The following is a 21,198-nucleotide window of genomic DNA, read 5'->3' on the forward strand; positions in this document are numbered from 1 at the left end:
TAAAGTTTAAGTTTTAAACATAGCGATGGATTTAGGAATTGCTGATGAAACCCAAACCACATTCTCAACTGATTCCATATTAAGAATGATATATGACAAATACTGCAGTCCAAGACAAACCCCAAATCTATACTACAAAATGATATGCTACATCATATGCTATCAACATTTGTGAATATGAATACTCATTTTCTGAGGGAGACAATTTTTAGAAACTTGTTCCAGTGACAATCATTTGAAGGGCATTTTTTTTAAAGAATATATAAAACACATATTTTATGGAGTTGACACATTTCTAGATCCATTGTTGCGGTGTTAAGTAAAATACATTACTGGATTGTCTCCCAACATGTTAATGAACATCTTTGATGCTATACATCCCTCTTTTCAGAATGTAACCTGCATGTACCAGGCTTGCACTTTATGTATTTATTATGTACTTTTATCTATGCAGTGTTTTATTTATTCATTAATTAATCAATTAATAATGTGGCCCGTGTGGTCACCACATCTTTACATGAGTTATTTATTGTATGTTTGCATAATGATCTTGTTAAGCACTTTGTGATGTACATGTATGTCTGTGAAAAGCGCTATATAAATACATTTTATTTACTTTCTTCATTTTTTGCAGACTACGAGTGCTTGTTGTAACTGAAAGGCTATGTCTTTGTAGTTGGCAAAATGTTCTCAACTATCCTCTAAATAAAGAATTGAAAAAAAAGAAATGTGTAAAACAGTAAATCAAACTGTATTTATTCAGATTTTTTGTTTCTCCTTTGATTTGCTTCTGAGAGTGATACACATGTTCAGTTATTTTCCGCACTGAAGAGAAACTGAGTAAAAACAGGAAAGAACAGAAGCGAGAGGAGAGAGAGGTCTTTGACAGTCATGTTAGAGGAGTCAGGGCTCAAGGTTTTTACTAGCACGCCCCGGGGCGGACTGACTATCTGGAGCACTAGAACTTTTCCTGGTGGGCTGGCAGTGAGAGAGGGAACACAGATGAGAACAGATGAAATCATTTCCGATGCTGTCTGATTCTTCATCTGACAGATTTGTATCACTTTTCATGAGTCTCTTGGTCACGGGACCTTATTTTTCATCACATTCAGCTACTGATGCATGGACAAAATGTCTCCTGGGACCTGTACTACGAAGCAGGATTTGGGGTTAGTGAGGTAACTTCAGGGTTAACCCTTAGTTTTCCGTCCTACGACGGTAGTTCACTCCTTAACGGGGAAGATCACCATGGTAACTTATGCTGAACACCTAACTTGCTCCGGAGCAGGTTATTTTCCAGATAAGAGATCAACTCATATGAAAGCACCGCCTACTGACCAATCAGAGCTCAGTGTGCGAATCGTATGATGATATTACACAAATACGAAGACGTTTAAGTCATAATCCAGGCTAAAAACAACACAGTTTAAACTGCCAAGTGCAGAAAGGACAGCTGGCTTTATGCTGTGGGTGCTTCCCACTTTGAATTATGTTTTTATATTCATATTTTTACTTGCTCTCAAGTCCGTTTCACACGGACGCAGCTGAAAGAAGGCTGAAATAGTCATATATGCCACATTGCTTTCAAAGGGCCTAATCAAATGTAATTATCTCATCCATTATACTTCTGAAAGCTATGTATAGCACTGCCCCATCCAGACGACTATATCTGACTTTTGAGTGTCCCGTTAAATTAATAAGTCAGTTAATTTACGCATTCACACATCAGCAATTGTGCCAGCTGTCCTTCCTGCTCCTGTTCATGTGAATCTGCATCACAGATATGTATGTATCATATATATTTTTAATGTGCATATTCTTCATCCGACTGGCCAACAACACAAATACAGGCCTCAGACTGTCAGCAGAATAACACATCAGATACTTGTGATGCTCCAGCTCGCAAAAGCATCGAGCGGCCCTGTCCAGCACACATAAATATACATATCTCCCATAATTGAAAACCGTGCAGGGACATGGGGACTTAATTTGAATATGAATACAGTTCTCATTTCATTTTCTGCTTCTTCAAATTCTGTCTAGCAAAATGATAACCCCGAACCACACTCACTTCCACCCCTTCAATGGAAATCATTCTGCTCGACATTACCTCCGTCCCTCCCAATGACCCAGCACCCTTCACTCTTTCCCTTTTCTACAAATCAGCTGTTCTCAAATCAGCACTCCACACAATGGCTTCTGACTGCGACCTCACAAAAGCATTGCCTCTATAGAAAAAGTCTCGAGGGCCTGTTTCTACTGTATAGGCTCAAGAAAAGCAAAGGGAAGTTTACATACTGTATTTTTCCCAACCTGGGATGTATTGTTATTGTGTTGGTCAATGCAGCTAAAGGTCTGTGTAACATTGTACTCATCCTTGTCATTGTAGATACTAGATAGAAAAAAACCCCGAAAAAGTGCAAACCTCAGACAGATTGTAAACAACTCCAACTTAAACTGAACTATCAACTAAAACTTTATTATATAACTTTATTTAAAGGTGATAAAAAGTTGATCATTCAGTGTCTTAACCCCAATAATCCATTACAACCGTCCTTTGTGCTGCAGAGCCTCTCAGGGTTAAGTCCACAGAATGACCTGAATGTCTGACTTTATTGTGTTTATCATGGGATGTGGGATGTGACCTAACTGAGAGGTCATGCACAAAGAGAAGTCATGCAGACAGTCCAAAAAGGAACAACAGTAAGGTTTTTCTTCGTTGTCGTTGAAATGGTTGATGACAGATACAATGTCATGCTAACATATAGGTAGTAATAATTCTATTAAATGAATACTGTAAGGGGAAAGCTGCATTAACCTTGTCTGAGTATGGTTGCCCTTTATTGAAGTCAGAATAAACAGAAATGTCTAAAATAGTTTTAAAATAACTGTAATTTATTTTGTTTGTTTGTCTGTCCCTTTCTGTTCTTAATGAGAGCAGTAGAACAAGTCATTTTGTTTAGATAAATTTGACAACAATCTTGTGTGTTTATGTTACAGATGCTGAGAAGACCCAACTGTTGTGCTAGAGGTGTAGACTCATTAGTCCATACTTCACTATTACAAGTTTTTTGTCATCACTATTGGTATCATTTTCTTAGAGATTTAGACTTGACTTCTGACTTTTCTATCTTACCTTGGGATTTCAGTTGCAAAACGTGTTATACAACATTCCCCCACCTCAGCAAAGAAATAAAAATACTAGGGCTGTCAAAGTTAACGTGATAATAACACGTTAACGCCACTAATTTCTTTAACGCATTAACAAAATCAATCTTTCGGAGGTCGTAGCGGGCTTAGTTCTAAAACTAGAGTGAAGACACTGGCATCATATGAAACTATAAACCTTAAGAATCCATTGATACCAACCATGTCATACTAGAGACGTAGGTTAAATAATGTTCAATAATCATGCAATTAATCGCAATTAAATATTTTAATCGATTGACAGCCCTAAAAAATACTTAAAATATATGTTAAATAGAGTATATTTTCTTTCTTTGGCACAGGAAAGTCAAATGTCAGAAGATTGTATTTTAAGTGTTACTAGTGTATGCCATGTGGGATGCGACATTTAAGTGGTGGGATACAGAAATCATATATTTAAAAAAAGAAAAAAGAAAGTATCTGTTCATCTGCATGTACTCGGCCCGTATTCTTCACATCAGAGAACTTACTTCTCCTTCACAATACAGTCGAAGCTGTGAGTGACAGATCAGACGGGTGACAACAGATCAAAAGTGCATGATTGTTTGATCCCTCTGCCCTTCTTTCTTTATTGCATCTCCTACTCTTCTTTGCTGAATCTAATCTTGACCAGCAGCATATCCAGCTTTCCTCTTACTCTTTTTGTCTCTTTATCTCTGTTTTGCTATTGGTGCATGTGCTATGTCCAATACATGCTGTCTGTTGCTCTTTCATACAGTAATATTGAAATAACCATATGAATTCTGCAGCTTTCTATAACAAATGGTATTTCATTTGATTTCAGGGTGGCTTTTGAGGTTATGCTGTGGAGTTTTTGATCAGTATGGAGCAGTTTTTATGTGGGTCCCTGTTTTGTTTGTCTCCTGCATGCACACAAGGACGCACGTGTGATCGACATAAGACACAGTCCTGCTAATTGTTTTACGCTATTCCACTGATTTAGAGGTGGCTTTACTGCACCAAGCAACACCCCAAGGCAAGAGCAAAGAAGACTGCTAGATAGTTAACATGGATATACACAATGCAAGATTAAAAAATACCTGGAAACACCAGGTTAGCACATATTTTATGAGGAAGGAAATGCATTCAATGCTTTTGTTAGACCTTAAGGATACACACAATGCATTATAGTGAGAAACAATGGATGTAAACATAACTTATGTTTGTGTATAAAAAAAAATCCACAGGGCACATTTAACATCTGCCCACAAACAAAGAATTCAAATCAACCTTCCAACTCTGGCTCATTTATTAAATGTTTGTTTTCATGGGTGCTTATGTGATTCCCTGACGATCATTTTAGAAGAGCTGTCAGCTTCCTTTACAAATTAAATGCACTTTGATAGAACGGTGAAGAACAAATGTTGAAATAGCACACAGCGAGGCAGCAGCACAGCATGAAACATGGCCATGTCATTTGTACTGCCAGACTGAGCTACCACGACACCTCACTGAACTTCGCATTTAATAGAATTAAGGGTTTGACGCACAGGCAGCACAAAAGACCAAGGCTGGCAGTGAATTTGCAAGTAATATTTTCTACATCACTCGCTTTCTTATTCGCAAAGCATGAAAAGCTTTAAATCAGTGAAACCGCACACTGTTTTCACACAGGGCAGATTACATCATGGTCTTTAACTCAAGACTTGCAGTCATTTGTTTGATGTTCAATCGTTTGTTTGGGTTTCACATGATTTGCTAAATGAGAAGGGATGTATCAGCAGGGCAGCCACTGGTGAATATGCAACTGGGTATTTACCTCTGTGTGGAGAGGCGATGGGGATGGGGAACAGGCAGCCAGGGATCTTGGCAACGAAGGCAGAATCATTTTCAGAAAGTTTCCTATTTAACTGCTGCAGCTTTTGAGAGATACAGAAGAAGCTCGCAACCTTCAGCCAAAACGTATTTGCTCTTGGATGCCACTGAGGCTGACAGTGAGAGAACAACGTGCACACAATGGCGATACATACTGCGGATGCTTTAGTAGGCACCATTACAGTACGAGATTTAAAAGACTGGAACAGGGATAAAGGGAAAAGACGTGGAACTAACAAGATGAAGACATAATGCCGGCAAAGCAGGAGCATGAAAGAGAGCAGTCAATTTCATTGCTGCGAAAGGAAGTCTTGACAATGAAAGCTGTGCTGATGAGAGGAGAGCATTCATCAGACAAAAGCACAACCAAGTTATCATTCAAGGAGTATTTTTTTCTCTTTAACTCGTGAGTTGAAAAGAAAATACCTCCTGAACCCGCCGTGTTAAACCTTGAGATGATCAAAACATCAGTTTAATGAGAACTTGACGTCTCGGTAACGGGAGCACCTCTTTGTCCTTCAGGGAGGTTAATGTTGTTTAGTTGTGTTTTCATCTGATGAAGAAGACTGCTTTAAAAATCATATTAAAAATGCTCACACGTTCATATAACTAGGACCAACTTTTAGTCTCAAAATGTATTTTTGTTTTTTTCTTAAGAGTTGGAAAACAAAAAAACGAACCGGAGGAGAGGAACTGGCTTGGGTTAGGATCTGAGGAAGCTGGGCTCTGGATCATCGCTCCACGCGGATGTACTTACTGCCACAGAACACTACATTATCTCAAAATGACAGCTAAATTGGCCTGTCAACAAAGCTACACTCATCTAAGCAACTTCACCGGTGCATTAGTGCTTCTTCCAAACATAGATCAGGGATAGGGGCATCTCTTCCGTTCTGGAAGCCACAGGGGGAAATTAGAGAGTTTCTAAGTGCTGCACTATTCAAACATGCAGTCTTGGCTATTGGTTGGTTTCCCCTTGATGGTTGTTTTTTTTTCCTAGCTGAGCTGCTTAAGTATTTTTCATAACTGCTCAAAGTTGAGGTGAACCGGAAAAAAAATCAAGCCCAGTGCATCAGGGGAACAAAGTAGCACACAATTGATGGTGTGTGATTAATTCAAAGTCAGGACTTCTTGTGGCTGCTTCAACTTCAGCTCCGGTGAAGAGAACTGATTTTTAATAAGCAGACACTATATATATATATATGTATTAGAGTTGTAAGAAAATATTGAAAAAATAAAATATGTTTTGTGATACTGCATCAATTCTCAAAAACACTGTATCAATTTTTAATTAATAGAGTACATGCAAAGATGAACTCAGTGAATACTTTATTTCATTTGAAAAGATATGCACCCTCTCAGTGTATGCGCCGTCTCAAAGTAGTGCTACGATGCTGGATGTTACAGGGACTGTGATCAATGCAAATGCAGATCCCACTGTTCTGACTGCATAAAAAAAGTTAACTTTATTTGCACAAATGTTATGCATATGGCAGTGTGTTCTTTATACTATGACATTTTTCTTAAATTTATCTAATAAATAACAATATATCGCCTTGCTTACTGTATATTACTATATTGAATCGTATTGTGATATCGCCAGATTCTTGCCAATACACAGCCCTAATGTCTATCCATTAATTTATCTGTTTATCAATTCAGTCAACAATTGACCTTACAGTAAGTCCTTTAACATAACACACTAAAACTTTTAATTGCTTCCTGATCTGGCAACCCAAATTAGTTACTGTAGCTCTTAGCTGAGTATGAATAGCTTCCCTGACTTATCTACAGAACTTACGTCGGTAGTTTAAGTCAGCCAACTCTGACTTGAGGTGTTACTTCCTTAAACTCCTGTGAATTAAATTTCTTGAATGTCTGTAAATCCCTAAGGCGATGGCACTATCTCCAGTCCAAGCTGTTGAGGACTCATCCATCCCCTAACAGCTTGTACACCCCGTCTTTGCCTCGGGTTTATCAGTCTATTAAAAAAAACACTGTCTTGTTTAAATGAATGCTTGCTGGATACCACTAAGCATAATTAAAAAGGTCGCTACATGCTTAGCAGTCGCACCATCCAATGCTGAACGCACATATATGTCAAATTACAGACACCTGGCAGCTAAACTCTGTAGAGGATTTTGATTTCTAGTTTTTTTTTTAGGTTTTCTAAAATGTTTACACCAGTGAATGTTCGTAGAATCGTGTCTAGAGAAAAGAAACTCCTTTGCATTTTCTATACAGTCAGACTTTGAGGTAGGGAGCTAAGCTTAGCAACATGGAGAGTGAAAATCAGACAAGCAGCTCATTTATAATCTTTTGGTTAGGTTTTTTGTCTCAAATCCACCAGGAGTTCCCTGCCAGATATATCCCTTTTGCAGAAAAGCTAGCCTCCATAACAGGACTCTGTGTGCTTGTGTGTGTGTGTATGCGTGCGCATGCCCGTATTATTGTTCAGAGATAGTGAAAGAGTATGTGTGGGAGGAAATGGTGCATTTTCAGAAAGTCATCAAAACCTTTTTGCAAAGTACTGTGGCGTTGTGTGGCTGGCAAGGACAATCAGATTGGCCTTAAGCAAATATACTGTCTCCTAGCCTTGCTTCTCTGTTTGTGCATTCACCTGTATAGCATGAGACAAGAGGAGAATTCATTCTAAACCTTGGCATTTGCTCCTATGGGCAAAATCCATTATAATACAAACAGCCTGGTGTGTGTGTGTGTGCTTGCATACAGCACATGTACTGTATGTCTAAGAGCCAGCATGCCCCTGCATCCATGAGTCTAAACAGAGATGAGTGGGCAAGCTGGCAGGTGGGGCTCTTACAGAGAAGACCTTGACTGGAAGGCTAGATAACTTCAAAAGAAAAAAGGAATTTGTCCTTTCTCCTACTCAGAAAATCAACTCCCAAGAGTTTTATGCTGAGAGAGGTCGGAAGTCGCAGCCAATTCACATTGGTTGTTGTTGCCGTTTAATTTATGGTGTGTGTCCATATATGGAGAGAGTGGTTAGAATATATTCTAAACACTATGTTAATCATTTCTTTCCTTCTAACTGAGAACGTGAGCCAAGAAAAACAGTGTGAATTTTGCTTATAACACGCAATACTAACAGAAATAAATTAAAGCCAACCTCGAAAAAAAAGTCTGGGGGATGCTCTGAGGATGCATTGTTGTGATAAACCATCTGATGTATTATGATAAATGTCCTAAAGTACTTGCATTGTGTTGTGTGCATCATCGAGACATGTAAATGCAAACTGCCAAAGTGCCTTGGCAGAACATCAGTCAGTCTAATCTAACAAGACTAAATCTATAACTGGGGATAAACAAGAAGAGCTGAGTAATTCCAGGAAGCTGCAAACTGAGCATTAAGGAAGAAGGGGAGTGAGAGACAGAGGCTGATCACAATGGACCCCGAGGCTATAAGCACCAACTGGAACTAGTATGGATCTCTGAATCCTGTTTACCAATGACCCATCCCACTCCCTCGCCTCTCTCCCATGCCTTATTGCCATCAAGACGAGACAGGCGGTGGCTAATTACTGTACAGCCACAAACAAACCAATAGTTCTCTATCTCCCTGGTCATGTCCCATTACTTCAGCTCACTTCTCCTATTCATATTTCTCTTGACAGGTGCATCTGTCCATGGAGAATGAGGCAGAGTTTCAATTGGCAGGGAGAGGATGTCGTAATTTAGAGGTGTACCTCTGGGCTAACGCATGGCTCAGCCAAGGTGAAAATGACGGCGGGAGTGGAGTTTTATTGAACTCAACGGGGTTCTTGTCAATAACGCTGCCACTTTGGCATCGCTGTTCGATGCTGTTATTAATGCTCGGGGTCTGTGCGCATCTGTACACGATTGTGCATCTGTGCATGTTTGTGTCCGACCTTCCCCGGCGCGTATCGGTGGGTGCGACGATTCGGGATGTGCTCTTTTCCTCTCTGCCGGTTTCTCACAGGCAACTGAGGAATGTGTTGAACACCCACATGTTCAAGCGGCGAATCAATGTGAGTCAAGGAGAGAGAAACAAATCGGGGAAGGAGAGACAATGCGGAGGGGAGAAGAGCGGCAGACTATGCGCGTGTGTCTGAGCAAGCGCACGTGTGCCCAGAGAGAGGAAGAGGAAGAAGCGGGAGAGAAAGAAGAGAGAGAGTCTGAAATGAGACAGCAAGGATAGGAGTGCACTGATTGATATAGCAATTACCAAGAAAGCTATCCCTCAGTTAGGAATACATCTACATACATTAGAGCAGGGTTGCTCTCCAGCCAATGTCTCTTCTGAGGTTGGGCTCGGGCGGCATCTCATGCACAAACGGAGCACGCGAAAAGGTCATCACCGGGCAGTCGCTGTGCACACACTAACGATGGAGAGCCTATCTATCGTGCATGTTGCTCATACCACCAGAGAAAGAAATCCATCTTGTTGGCAAGAGAAGAATAAAAACAAAAAGCTCCCCAAAAAGAAAAGCAGAAGTCTATCTTCATATACAGACATATTGCACACAAAAAAGAATCAGCTGATATCTTTGGTGTTTATTGGAATTCCCATCTCAGCTGTAATTCAGGGGGTGTCTCAGTGCATCATCCCATCAACATAAACATGGTCAATTACCTGTCACTGCAAAGATGGACGCATGCAGCATTTCGAAGAAGCGACTTACGCTTTGGAAGCAATGCTTGCCACAGTGAGATTCAAAGGGGCTGGCTGTCATGCACACTTTCCCTGAGCTAGCAAGTAAATCCGGTTATAGTTTGCCTGTAATGTATGCAGAGAGAGGACCGGCGTATGCTTGTGCAGCGTGACTACAGCCCCTGCAATATATAGAGGGGAGTTTTGCATGAAAATACAATGCTGCTACCAAATGGGCTCAGAGTATGCATGTAAGCATTTCAAACACCTCTGTTGGTTCAAGACACATCAGACAATGCGAACAAAGAGAGAAAGGTGGGAGAGAGAGAGAGAGAGAGAGAGGGGAGAGAAGACAGAGAGGTGAGGGGGGAGTGAGAAAGAACGATCCTGTGTAAATAACCCCCTGAAAAAAAAAGAAGAAAGAGGTAGAGGACAAGCAGATGGAAACAAAAAACGTGGTAAAAATGATCCAGTGCGACTTGGATCTCTGCCGCAGGCTCAAAAGCTATGCTCTGCCAGCGCATGCACGTCTGCACTGTGTGTGAATGAAATGTGTGCGCCAGTGCTTGTGTGTGTGTGTGTGTGTGTGTGTGTGTGTTTGTATACAGTACATCAACTGAGAACCATTCACTGTGTTTTTATGTCAGATAGCTGTAGGTGTACGAGAGTTGTGATGACACAATATGGCTGGGATAGGGAAGAGTACAGCACGGGGCTGCTAACTGTGTCATCCTCTCTTTGCAGGCGCGTGGAAGAGAGGAAAACGTTGCTATCCGGCAGATGTGTGCTGCTGGGGTCAAATTGGGAAGGCTGTATCTGGTGAACTCTAATACTGGATTCTCTTTGACAAAGCTCAACTTAAGGATCTGCATACATCAGACCGCCGCAGCGTCAGAAGATAGCCTCCATCTCATTAATGGCACAAAAACCATACAAGGTGACGCAGGCTCTCTTGCTCTGAGCGGAGAATGAGCCAGACAGAAAATCTCTGTTTCTAAGGACTTGCAGGGAAAAAGGATAAAAATGGAAAAGCTAGAGAGAGAGGGTGGGGAATAAAGAGAGAGAGAGGGAGAGGATGGACAAGTGTTGAAAGTAATTAAACACTGCCATCTACCGGTGATGGTATGAACATATAGACTGTGTGCTTTGGAGTCTGAAGCTTTTTTTGCATTTGAACAGCTGCACCTTTGACCACCTGTTTGCATTGATCCAACCAAAGCATATGTGACACACAAAGGACACAGCGCCGGGCCAAAATTGACATAGTAATAGGGAAAAAATCTTACAAATTCATACAATGGAATAGTACAGCCATGCTCAGAAAGAAGCTAATTTAATTTGCTGGTTGAGAAGAAGGAGCGCTGAGGTAATCTGAGTAATCATTTTGATGCAATTACAATCATGTTAAAAGACACCATTCCCATCTTCTCCCCACTCTTCCTGGCTCATCTAATTGAACACGGCAGCAGCAGCAGAGGAATAAAAGGAAAACCCATCTTCACCTATGCTTGTACTGGCAGGGGTTTTCTTAGCTCAGTTACATTAGCCGAGTCATAGTGTATCTTGTATTCCTTCATGAAAAAAAAAGGCTATTAAAGTACTTACTTTGCTGCTGCTCACGAGCTGATGCCTTTATGAAAGACACTTCAAATAAGTGTGAGAGAGCGGGAGAGACCAACAGAGTCACAATTTTTGAAAGGCTGCATCAGGTGCTTCTTGCTTTTGACTGCACAAAGATAAGGTGGCTCAAAGCGGGATAATGGCAGGGAGACAAAGGGAGATCTTTTGCATATTAAAATGTGCTCAGCAGTTAGGAGGTGAGAGGGAGACTATTACAGTCTGTTTCCTGTCTGCATGTAAATGCTCACAGATAGCGAGGAGCCAGAAACAGATCATTCTACATTTGCATGTGGTAAAAAACAAATATATCAATATTTGCTATGATTAATTCATAACTCCACTACTCTATATGTATTTGTTTTCTTTTTAAATCTAATAGAATTTCTACACAGTGTATGTGTGCTGTGACCTAAAAATCTATGCCTGTGTGTTGCTACACTAGTGTGTCTTTACCCACATACCCGTAGGGCCCTGACTCCATCTGTCCTCCCACTGAGCTCAGATCCCCAAATAAAGACTTTCATTCCAACATGACAGGGCTTTTCCCGCATAGCGAATTTAAAAATGTGTCCATCTTCAAATTGTGTCCCGCCTTTTCCAAAACCTGACCATGACCTCAACAATTTAAGACTGTCGTGTTAAATCCGTCACTGGCAACTGTTATTAAAACAACTGAATCAGGCCAAGATAGTGCTTGGTGATTTGGATATGGATATGCTTACTAAAAGCACTGGCCATTATAGGCATTATTCATCTTAATAACAACTAGAATTACCGCCTCGCGGTTGTATGCCTCCGCCGACCAGTCAAAGTTTACATTGCAGTTTGTCCAAAATGTCATCACTTTAATCGATCTGTCTGAAATTGTCATAATTAGCATGTGAATTCTTAAGTTATGGCCAAAAACGTGCTTTGTGAGGTCATAGTGACCTTGACCTTTGACCACCAAAATCTAATCAGGTCATCCTAGAAAACAAGAAATTCCCTCAAGGCTTTCCTGAGATATCGTGTTCACAAGAATGGGATGGACGTGAGGTCGCAGCGACCTTGACCTTTGACCAGCAAAATCTAAGTTCAAATCTCAGATTGTCCTTGAGTCTAAGTGGACGTCTGTGCCAAATTTGGAGAAATTCCCTCCAGGCGTTCCTGATCCGAACGTATAACAGTATAACCCAAAAACATAATGCCTCCCCCCACGGCTGTTGCCAGCGCAGAGGCATAAAAAGAGGTACATTGGTGTAGAAAGAGAGACCTGTCACTATTTTACAACCAACTGTTCAAGTTCAAGTAACAAGAGGACCAAATGTCAACACCGCCATCATCAACTGACTTACTGGCTCAACAACTCATAGTTATATAGTCAATGCTTCCTTTAGGAACAGTAGGCTGATGAGGTCTTGCAAATCTGCAGCCACAAACTTTTAATACATAAATCAATGTTCAGTGGGAAAAATCCTCAATCACAATTTTTATCCCTTGAAACCATTGACATTTCCACAGCAAACTAATAGTTTCAGTCCAATATTAGCAACACATTCTCATCCCAACTTGTCACATATTGACGCTTTGCCAGACCTCTAAGAGTCACTTTTCGATCACAGTAAACACGTGCTTAACGTTGTGAATTAAACAAAAACACTTGCTTAAGTTTAGGCAACAAAACCACTATAGTTAGGTTTAGGAAAAAAACGACATGGTTGGGCTTCAAACTCCTACATTTGTACAGTGAAAATGTAACTGAACGTTGTGAACACAGGACACGAACGATCAGCTGATTGTAAAGTGAAAGTGAACCCACCATTCTACCAATCCACTATTCGCTCTCTAAACTAAGTCACCACAGCACTTTCTCTAAGCATTTACTGTTGCTGCAGATGGGTTTACATTGTAGTTAATGGAAAGAGCTTGAGCCCGGCACTCAAGGGTGCCTTGTACTGTGGTATCACACGCCGACGATCACGACAACGCATCGGTGTTTGACGCCCTGGGAATGAGAACAGGCTGCTATTAGTGACTGTTAAAATGAAAAGTATTGGTAAAGTGAAATATTATATCATCTTATAAATGATATTCTCACTTTTTTTTGACTTTCCCAACATGTACACAGCACTGTGAAACGAAGCCCTTGAAATATATTTGATGAGGAACTCTTAAAGGTAAAAGGTGGAGGGGGTTCATTCCAAACGACATTGAAATTGAGCGATTTTGAACTGATGCTGACCTCCCCTTTCTCTCTTAATAGATCGTGTACCTCAGTGTCCAAAGTTGACTCATTCCAAACTAATTCTGGGTGTCAGTAAAAAAAAAAAGTACAGATGAGGTCACCCCCTCTTTCTTGTCTTATTCATAAGCTGCCCTTTCAGTCCCGCATCTGTGCCCTGCATTTAAAACTCTTGTCTAACCTTTTCTGTCACGGACTGTACACGTTCAGGAGCAGTTGAGGCAAGGCGCTCAACATCTTTGCCATTTTCATTTTAGTGGCATATGAGCCTCAATCTTCCTTGAAAAACATGCACAGTCCTGAGGATGTTTTCCATAATTATAGATGGAAAATAATCCACAAAGCAGGCAATCTATATTCTCACTGATGTGTCTGTGTTGGTGTGCTGTTTTTACAGATGATTGCACATTCTTGGCATTGAGATGGAGATGAAAGGTACTCTGTGTTCTTTTTCTTCAGTCTACCCAGAAAGGAATACTTGTTTACAGTGTGATCAGGATTATTTCCTCAGTAAGTGTGAGACTGATGTAAATTATTGTGATCGCTTGGACACACATCTGCATTTTGGTGTGACAAAATGTCCTGTAATGTCTGAGTAAAAGAGGCTGTAAGAGACACTGAGACAGAATAGAGAATGAAGGAGTCAAAACCAATAGTCAAAATGGTGACATCGGTTTGGCAAAGGGAACAACTTATCCACATCCACTCATTTATGCCCATTAATTAAATGAACACCATCATACATAAGCTGATCTCATGGGAAGCAGTCGTTATTTATAAAAAAATTAAATAGTTTATGTGACTATTCATCCCATCTTAAAAAACATATACTGTATTTCCTTTGTATTAACCATTGCAGGCACTGCCTGGTAGTAACGTTACTACCGGTAAAACGTGTGTGGCACATTCAATTCGGCTCTTTTCTGTTAGCGCAGGGGTGTGTGTGTGTGTGTGTGTGTGTGCCGCTTCCACAAACCCCCGTGCTCCCTCTAAAGGAGGAGGGAGAGTTGGGTACCCGGAGGCGCACAGCAGGCGACCAGCTTGAGGCCGCTGCACTTTGTTTAAGGCTCAGAATGGAGTGCCAGGCCCATTGGCACCAGACCACCCTCCCTGGGCAGACCCCCCGCACCGCCGCGAGCGCACCCCGACGTTGTGTCCGCGTGCAAGGTGCGCCGCGCCCCTAGTAGTTTCAGCAGGTAGATCAGCTGTTCCAGCACCTGAGCATATCGTCATTCAAACCCGACAGAAACAAAATACATTTTTGGTATTAGTCGATTAATAATCGAATAATTCCCAGTGATTTTCGAATAGTATTTTTGCTTGGAATGCTACAAAATGTTCTTTCTAAATGCCTGATGTTTCCACAGTCAATGAGTAATTGTATTCAATCTCAATAGTTACCAAAATAATAATATGATTTTTGTCATAATCAAGCATCCTTAGTCATTCATGCACCTTTTCATGCAACCAGGCTGTCATACAACAGCTTGTTAACAAAAAATAAACCAAAAAAACTGAAACCAGCTCCAATATTAGAAGTCTTTTTTTCCTGGGTAGTCTGTGTTTATCTGAGACTGTCTGTGCTGTACTCAGGTCTGCCATCCATGCATCCAACCATTGCAGAAGAGTCAAAGAATGAGTAACAGATCAAAGCTGACTTAGGCCAGGGAGCAGCACCCCAAAACAGATAAACGCAATCATCCAACTCTGAACTCCATTACTGGAAACAAAGCAAGCGTGCATGTGAGTGCGCTCGGGTTTGTGTGGATGGAAAGAACAAAAACAAGAGAGAAAGTGAAAGCTGGAAAACACTGTATAACTGCCCCCATTGTATCATTACATTACAATAACATACACCCCACATTATATGCCCCATTGTTTGTATGTGTGCATGTACTTTACCATCAAACAACGAGTGCCGTGATGCCTCGTAGCTCAGTATATCAGGTCATTACTATTCTGAGAGGATCTGACCGGTCTGTGTCTCTGTGGTAAGTCAGGAATTAAACATGCACCAGCTTCAGGCGAGCACAGAGGGCTAAGCAAAGGGCAATTTGTCTCATTTAACTGATGCCTGTCTAACTATCTGCCGAATAGAATCAAATTATGCAGGTCTTTTGTTTTTCTGAAAAGCCGTTCTGTTTTGAGTCGATGTGATTACCACATGCCACGGCCTGGTGCAGAATAACAGGTTAACAGGTTCAGAAGAAACTAGAATTGTGCTTGTCTCAAAGTGTCTAAGCCCTTAACATAGCATAGCTCTTAGTTGTTTGTCTATTATATCAGAGTCTATGTTTCACCCTACTGGTCTGACATTTCTCCTCATAGCAGCAACATTAAGTCAAAAATAGAAGCTACTTGCAATTTCCAAACATTACCACAAGGGGTCACTCATATACTGTAAACTGGCCACCTCACTGAAAGAAAATATCAACAGCACTGTGAAGTACAGCACATTTTTCATATACTGCATTCATTCCACCATAAAAAAAACAAAAACTGAGTACTGTAGTTAATAAGTGTATACTCTGCAGTGTCTGGGAAGTATATGTCAAAGTGTATACAGTAAGTATGCTACTCTGATTATGGTTAAAACTGAGCTTAAGTTATATAAAGATGTGTGAATTCCAACTAGAGTATACAGTATCACATCTTTTAAGAATGTATAAAGATCATGTATTTTGACTGTTTGATAATTGTGTCATTGATCGCAACATTACAGTAGTTAGTATATGTGACATTATTTACCTCAAAATAAATACATATTGAGGTTTGTTTGTCATAAACAAAATGTGTTCCCATCCCATCTCTAATTACAGATGCGATCAGAGTATTTAACAACATATCATTTAGAGATGAAGTAGCTTAACAACTTCTAATTCATTGTACTTGAGAGTTTGAACTTTCTGCTTTACTTTATACAACTTGTCTATAGTTTCCCATGTTGTGTTCTGTCATTCAAACTTCAACATTTCTGTAATTAAACAACATCTTAAAGGCACAATGAGAAGGATTTGTCGGTTGCAGACTGTAAACACAACATTCAAAGTTAAACCCTCCTCCACGGCTCAACGTGACCAGAACTGCATGCCCCCTGACCGCGGTTAGGAAGGTGCTCGCCAACGGGTGATAGTCAACACCAGATTCACTCTCATTTTGGAACGAGCTTTGTCCGTTTGGCTTTTCGCCTCGCTACATTTGCGTTTTTTCACTGCTGCGTCCGCCATTTTTGTAGCTTCCTCTCAGAAGTGCTCACTATCTTGCACCAGCTCGCTACGATTTTATAAAAGGTTAACGCCCAGAAAAAATCTGAACACAGCGGGCTAAAAAAAAAACAGGCAAAGGGCAGGGTTCGCCACACAGGGCTGTAGTACTCGAGTCCGGTCTCACTTTTTTGAAGTCTTGCACTTGTCTTGGACTCGTGCCTTGTTGGACTCAGAATTGTCTCGGTCTCAGGCTCGGCTTTTGAGAATTGGTCAAGTTCTTCCTATAGTTGCTGATTTCGGGTTAGCTGTATGTTGCCCGATTCAAACAATGTTTCCCCTATATGCATTCAACAGCGGCACAGCGCCGCTGCTAAAACTATCAACCCGCGCTGGACCCGTTCATATGAGTCACTCTGTCGCTGTTAGTAGAAACTTCAATCTGAAGTATAGTTACTTCACTGAAAAAGCTGAGAATTGCTCAGTAACACTGGGCTTCATGATGAAAGAAAGTTTTTGTTTGCAGTCTACACTTCTGTCTGCGGTGTGTGTCTGTGTCTCTCTCTCACTATCTCTCACTCTCACATGTCGTGCGCGATAGAGTGTACATCACATGGAATAATGGACTAATGCATATGATAATAAACAGATATAAAAAGCAAGCCTCTCTCCCACCACAAACAGCCTACTTGAGTACTTCACATACAGCCTGTATCCCAGGAAAAAAGGGGAAAACCACAAACACTAAGTTTACACTTTATCAATTGATGGTTGTTTGTTTTAGGAGCTGCTGCAGCACGACTACTTCCTCGTCCGTGCTATTTGCATGAATAATAATCTCCATGAATAACTTGAAAAAGAAACTTTAATGAAAATGTCCCTGCTTGTGGGTATATTGAGGGAGGTCCCCGAGGTAGAAACATCAGTAGCAAATATCGGATCAAATTCAAGGTTTACTAATGAATGCAACGTTAGACTGTAATGGTCCTCAAACATTAATTATATGCATTGATTAGTTTGATGTTAAAACACAGATCAATATTGTTCATAGATAGGTTAGTTCTGTCCATCCTCACTCCTTAATCACTATATTTGCATTGGAAAGACACTATTCAGTGGCAGTTCAGTAAAATCAAGTAAAAGTGGAGCTAGAAAGGAGCAAAACTGAAGAACAGAGTCAAGTATTTGCTGCCACAGAACCAGGTAAGGTACAGCTGTCTTCAAGTAAGCAGATTGTGTGGCATTTGTCAATATTTAACAATAAAAGCTTGGTTTGTAACAAATAGCCAATCCGATTCTGTAGACAGATCCCGATGAGATGATTTAGAGAAATGCATAACTATTGATCCCGGTGAGTAAAATCGTCAGTTGCAGTCTGTAGCAAGTCATATAATTTAGTGGAATAAGTCTTAAAAGAGGTAAAACTGCTTCTGCTGCCACGCCTAGACTAGTGGGGAAATGAAATATCACTTAGGTGCAGTGGGTTACAAGAAGCCTCATTTTGTAGCTAAAGAATGGAACATGTCCTGAAAATGCTGCGATATTTGTTGCATCTCTGTAACTCACTGAATCTATCGACTGCGTGTGTCTGATATAAAACAGATTGTTTGTATACTGCGGTATGTTGGGGATCTTAAAATGGAAATGTGCAGCATTCATTTAAGGTTGCTCTGAATGTTACAGCTAAATGTCTTAAATCTACATGCAAACACAATCTGGGTCTCATCAAGCATGACCAAGGCTGAAGCGTTAACTATGCCTGACAAAAATGTATACATAAATCTAAGTACTGCTTTCACCCTGAACCAGTGGTTCTTGGGTGTGTCCCTCAGCGGCCTCTGAGTACTCCTGGTATTTTATCCTACAATACACTTTTGCACCCACAACACGTTTTAATGAGGATGTTTGTAATGAACAACGGCAGGGGCTCCAGATCCTGATCCAACATCCAAAACCACCTCAAAGACCTGACCTGTAGAGACGTGATCACCTAAACAGCAAAAAGCCAACCAGCTTTGAACACACCAATAGTTCACCATCGATATATAACCACTAGATGGCAGCAGAGAATCACGTCTATGGAGAAACCTCTCTTTGAGCACAAATGAGTGTCAGAGATAGACAGACAGATAAATAAGTAGTATGTAAATGTATTAATTACAGCTACACTGGCAGCCTTCACAAAGTGGTGCGGAAAAGAACTCCTCCTGATGCACCAGTATTTCTAATTCTTCTTGAGTAAAGTCTTGGAGGCAAGGTTCCCCATATATTATGAGTTATAGTCGGAAAAGGATATGACAGAAGGAGAGCTAGCCATCTTATATATCAGACCTGGAAATGTCAGATCACATTGAAGTGCCTACTGTAAACAAAGCTATATTTTATGTTCAAGAACAGGGTGCTATGATTTATTCATGCAGCATGTGTCATATGTGAAGAAATCATATGTGAAAAAAGCAGTTACTTCATTCAGGAGACTGTTTCTGTGAGTTTTAAGACAATAGAAAAGTTGGGTCTGAATATATGTATGTGCTAAGTGTCGTATTTGAAAGAAGAACAGAATGTTTGCTGACTTACATCGAATTCATTGAGGGCAGCAGCCAGTTCTCCGATGCCGGCGTGGCCGTGCTTCTCATCAGTGGGTGAGGTGGCCTGAGCAGCGCTGGAAATGCCTCCTATTGCCTCCTGGACTTGCTTGAACACGTAGTCTCGGTTGGCACGTGTGGCCGCCACATCTGGGTGGCGCAGGAAGGCCTGCGAGGCCGTGTACAGCATGGTGGCGTTTTTCTTAAGGGCCCCACGCGCAGCTGCCATCTCATCTCGACACTGGGGGTCTTTCAGTTCCTGAGAAGGTGATAAAGGTTCTCAAGTGAGTACAAAATAACCACTTATAGCCAGTCATTAAAGAATTAAGAAAGATCCTGTACAATATATGTAACGGCAAGAGTGTACTTCTCAAAATGTTTGAGGACAAGGAGGACTTTTGATGACACCAATGATTCACAATAGAGCCAAACAGAGCATAAACCGATCCCATTTCAAGACATTTCCTGTCAAAACATAAGTTCATGTCCCAGCTGATGGATTGGTATTGTTCCAACCACACAAAGTTAGGGCAGCGTCAGCGGATCAGCAACCCTGAAGCTGGATGGAATTCAGCTCAGTGTTTTGCTCTGGGACGGTTCAGCAGGATGGATTCTTGCCAACATGATACTTGTAGGAAAAATCTTCTAAAAGCTTTTTTGTCACACTGGGGGCCATGTTAAATATTCTAACACTTTCATGTTCCTCCTCCCGGAGAAATTAAGCACTGATGCCAATATTTTGCTGATTTACAGTAATATGATGAAGTCATTTCAAATGGTACTGAAAAACAGGAATTTCTAGCAAGCATTACCTAATGTGCATTTCAGCTAAAACTAATCATATCCAGTGATATTCAGTTATGTTTTGCTAAAATGTTGCAAAGTACACTTTTTATTGCCTATCAGCTACAACTAATACCATGAAATATCAATATGAAATAAACCACATTAAATGTGTTGGAACTGTCAGTGCTGTTTAAATCACCCCACAACTATTAGTACAATAATTGATTGAAAATAGGTTCCTTTCCTGCTACAATAACCACATTTCTCCTACAGGAAAAAGTTTAATCTTGCTAATCACATCATAGTGGCAGTATGTATTAGGAGTGGGAATCACCAGAGGCCCTACAATACCATTGATACTGAAGTCACGATACAATCTTATTGTGATTTGAAATATTTTGCGATACGCTGAGTATTGCGATAAGATATATTGCGATTTATTAGCTTTTTTTCAACTGAAAAGTAGGCGGTTTTTGTCAACATCTATTTGATCTAATAATATACAGTTTTCACTATGTTCATCTCAGAGTTTTTATTCGCATGTCTTGAGGTCAGAGGTCAAGGGACCCCTTTGAAAATGGTCATGCCAGTTTTTCCTTACCGAAATTTAGCGAAACTTTGGAGCGTTATTTAGCATTCTTCCCAACAAGCTAACATGACATGGTTGGTACCGATAGATTCCTTTGTTTTTTCTAGTTTCATATGATGCTAACTGCAACTCTGCAACAGCCCATCCGCCCCCCTGTGACTGTCTCCCCCTCACACACACACTACGCCCCCCCCCCCCACCCCCCTACCCCGACACTGACTCTCCCCCTCTCTCAATACCACCCCCTACAGTATCCCTCTCTCTCCCTCTCTCTCCCTCTGTTACCTGATTGTTTTGTTTGCACACCGGCAATATTTGCACTATCTGTTTATACCATGTTTATTTTTATAGCTTATTTTGTAAATTGTACATTTTTATTCTTATTTTATTCTAACGTTTTATCTATTCTTTGTTATTATAGTGTTTGTCTCGCACCAAAAAGCCAAAGAAAATTCCTCGTGTATACCCCTTACACCTGGCAATAAACACCTTTCTGATTCTGATTCTGATTCTGATTCTGATGCCAGTATCTAGCTTTA

General features: G+C 40.7%; 1 protein-coding gene across 13 annotated transcripts in view; it reads right to left on the reverse strand.

The window, feature by feature from the left end:
• Positions 1-21,198, reverse strand: part of ctnna2 (catenin (cadherin-associated protein), alpha 2) — a 382,091-nt gene that overhangs the window by 287,403 nt on the left and 73,490 nt on the right. For all 13 annotated transcript variants that reach the window (XM_074629996.1, XM_074629998.1, XM_074629997.1 and 10 more), the window contains one exon: positions 19,277-19,543. In XM_074629996.1, coding sequence (XP_074486097.1) covers positions 19,277-19,543 — 267 coding nt within the window. The remainder of the gene's footprint in view (positions 1-19,276; positions 19,544-21,198) is intronic.

This window comes from Sebastes fasciatus, chromosome 3, assembly GCF_043250625.1.
Source record: "Sebastes fasciatus isolate fSebFas1 chromosome 3, fSebFas1.pri, whole genome shotgun sequence".
Taxonomy (NCBI): domain Eukaryota; kingdom Metazoa; phylum Chordata; class Actinopteri; order Perciformes; family Sebastidae; genus Sebastes; species Sebastes fasciatus.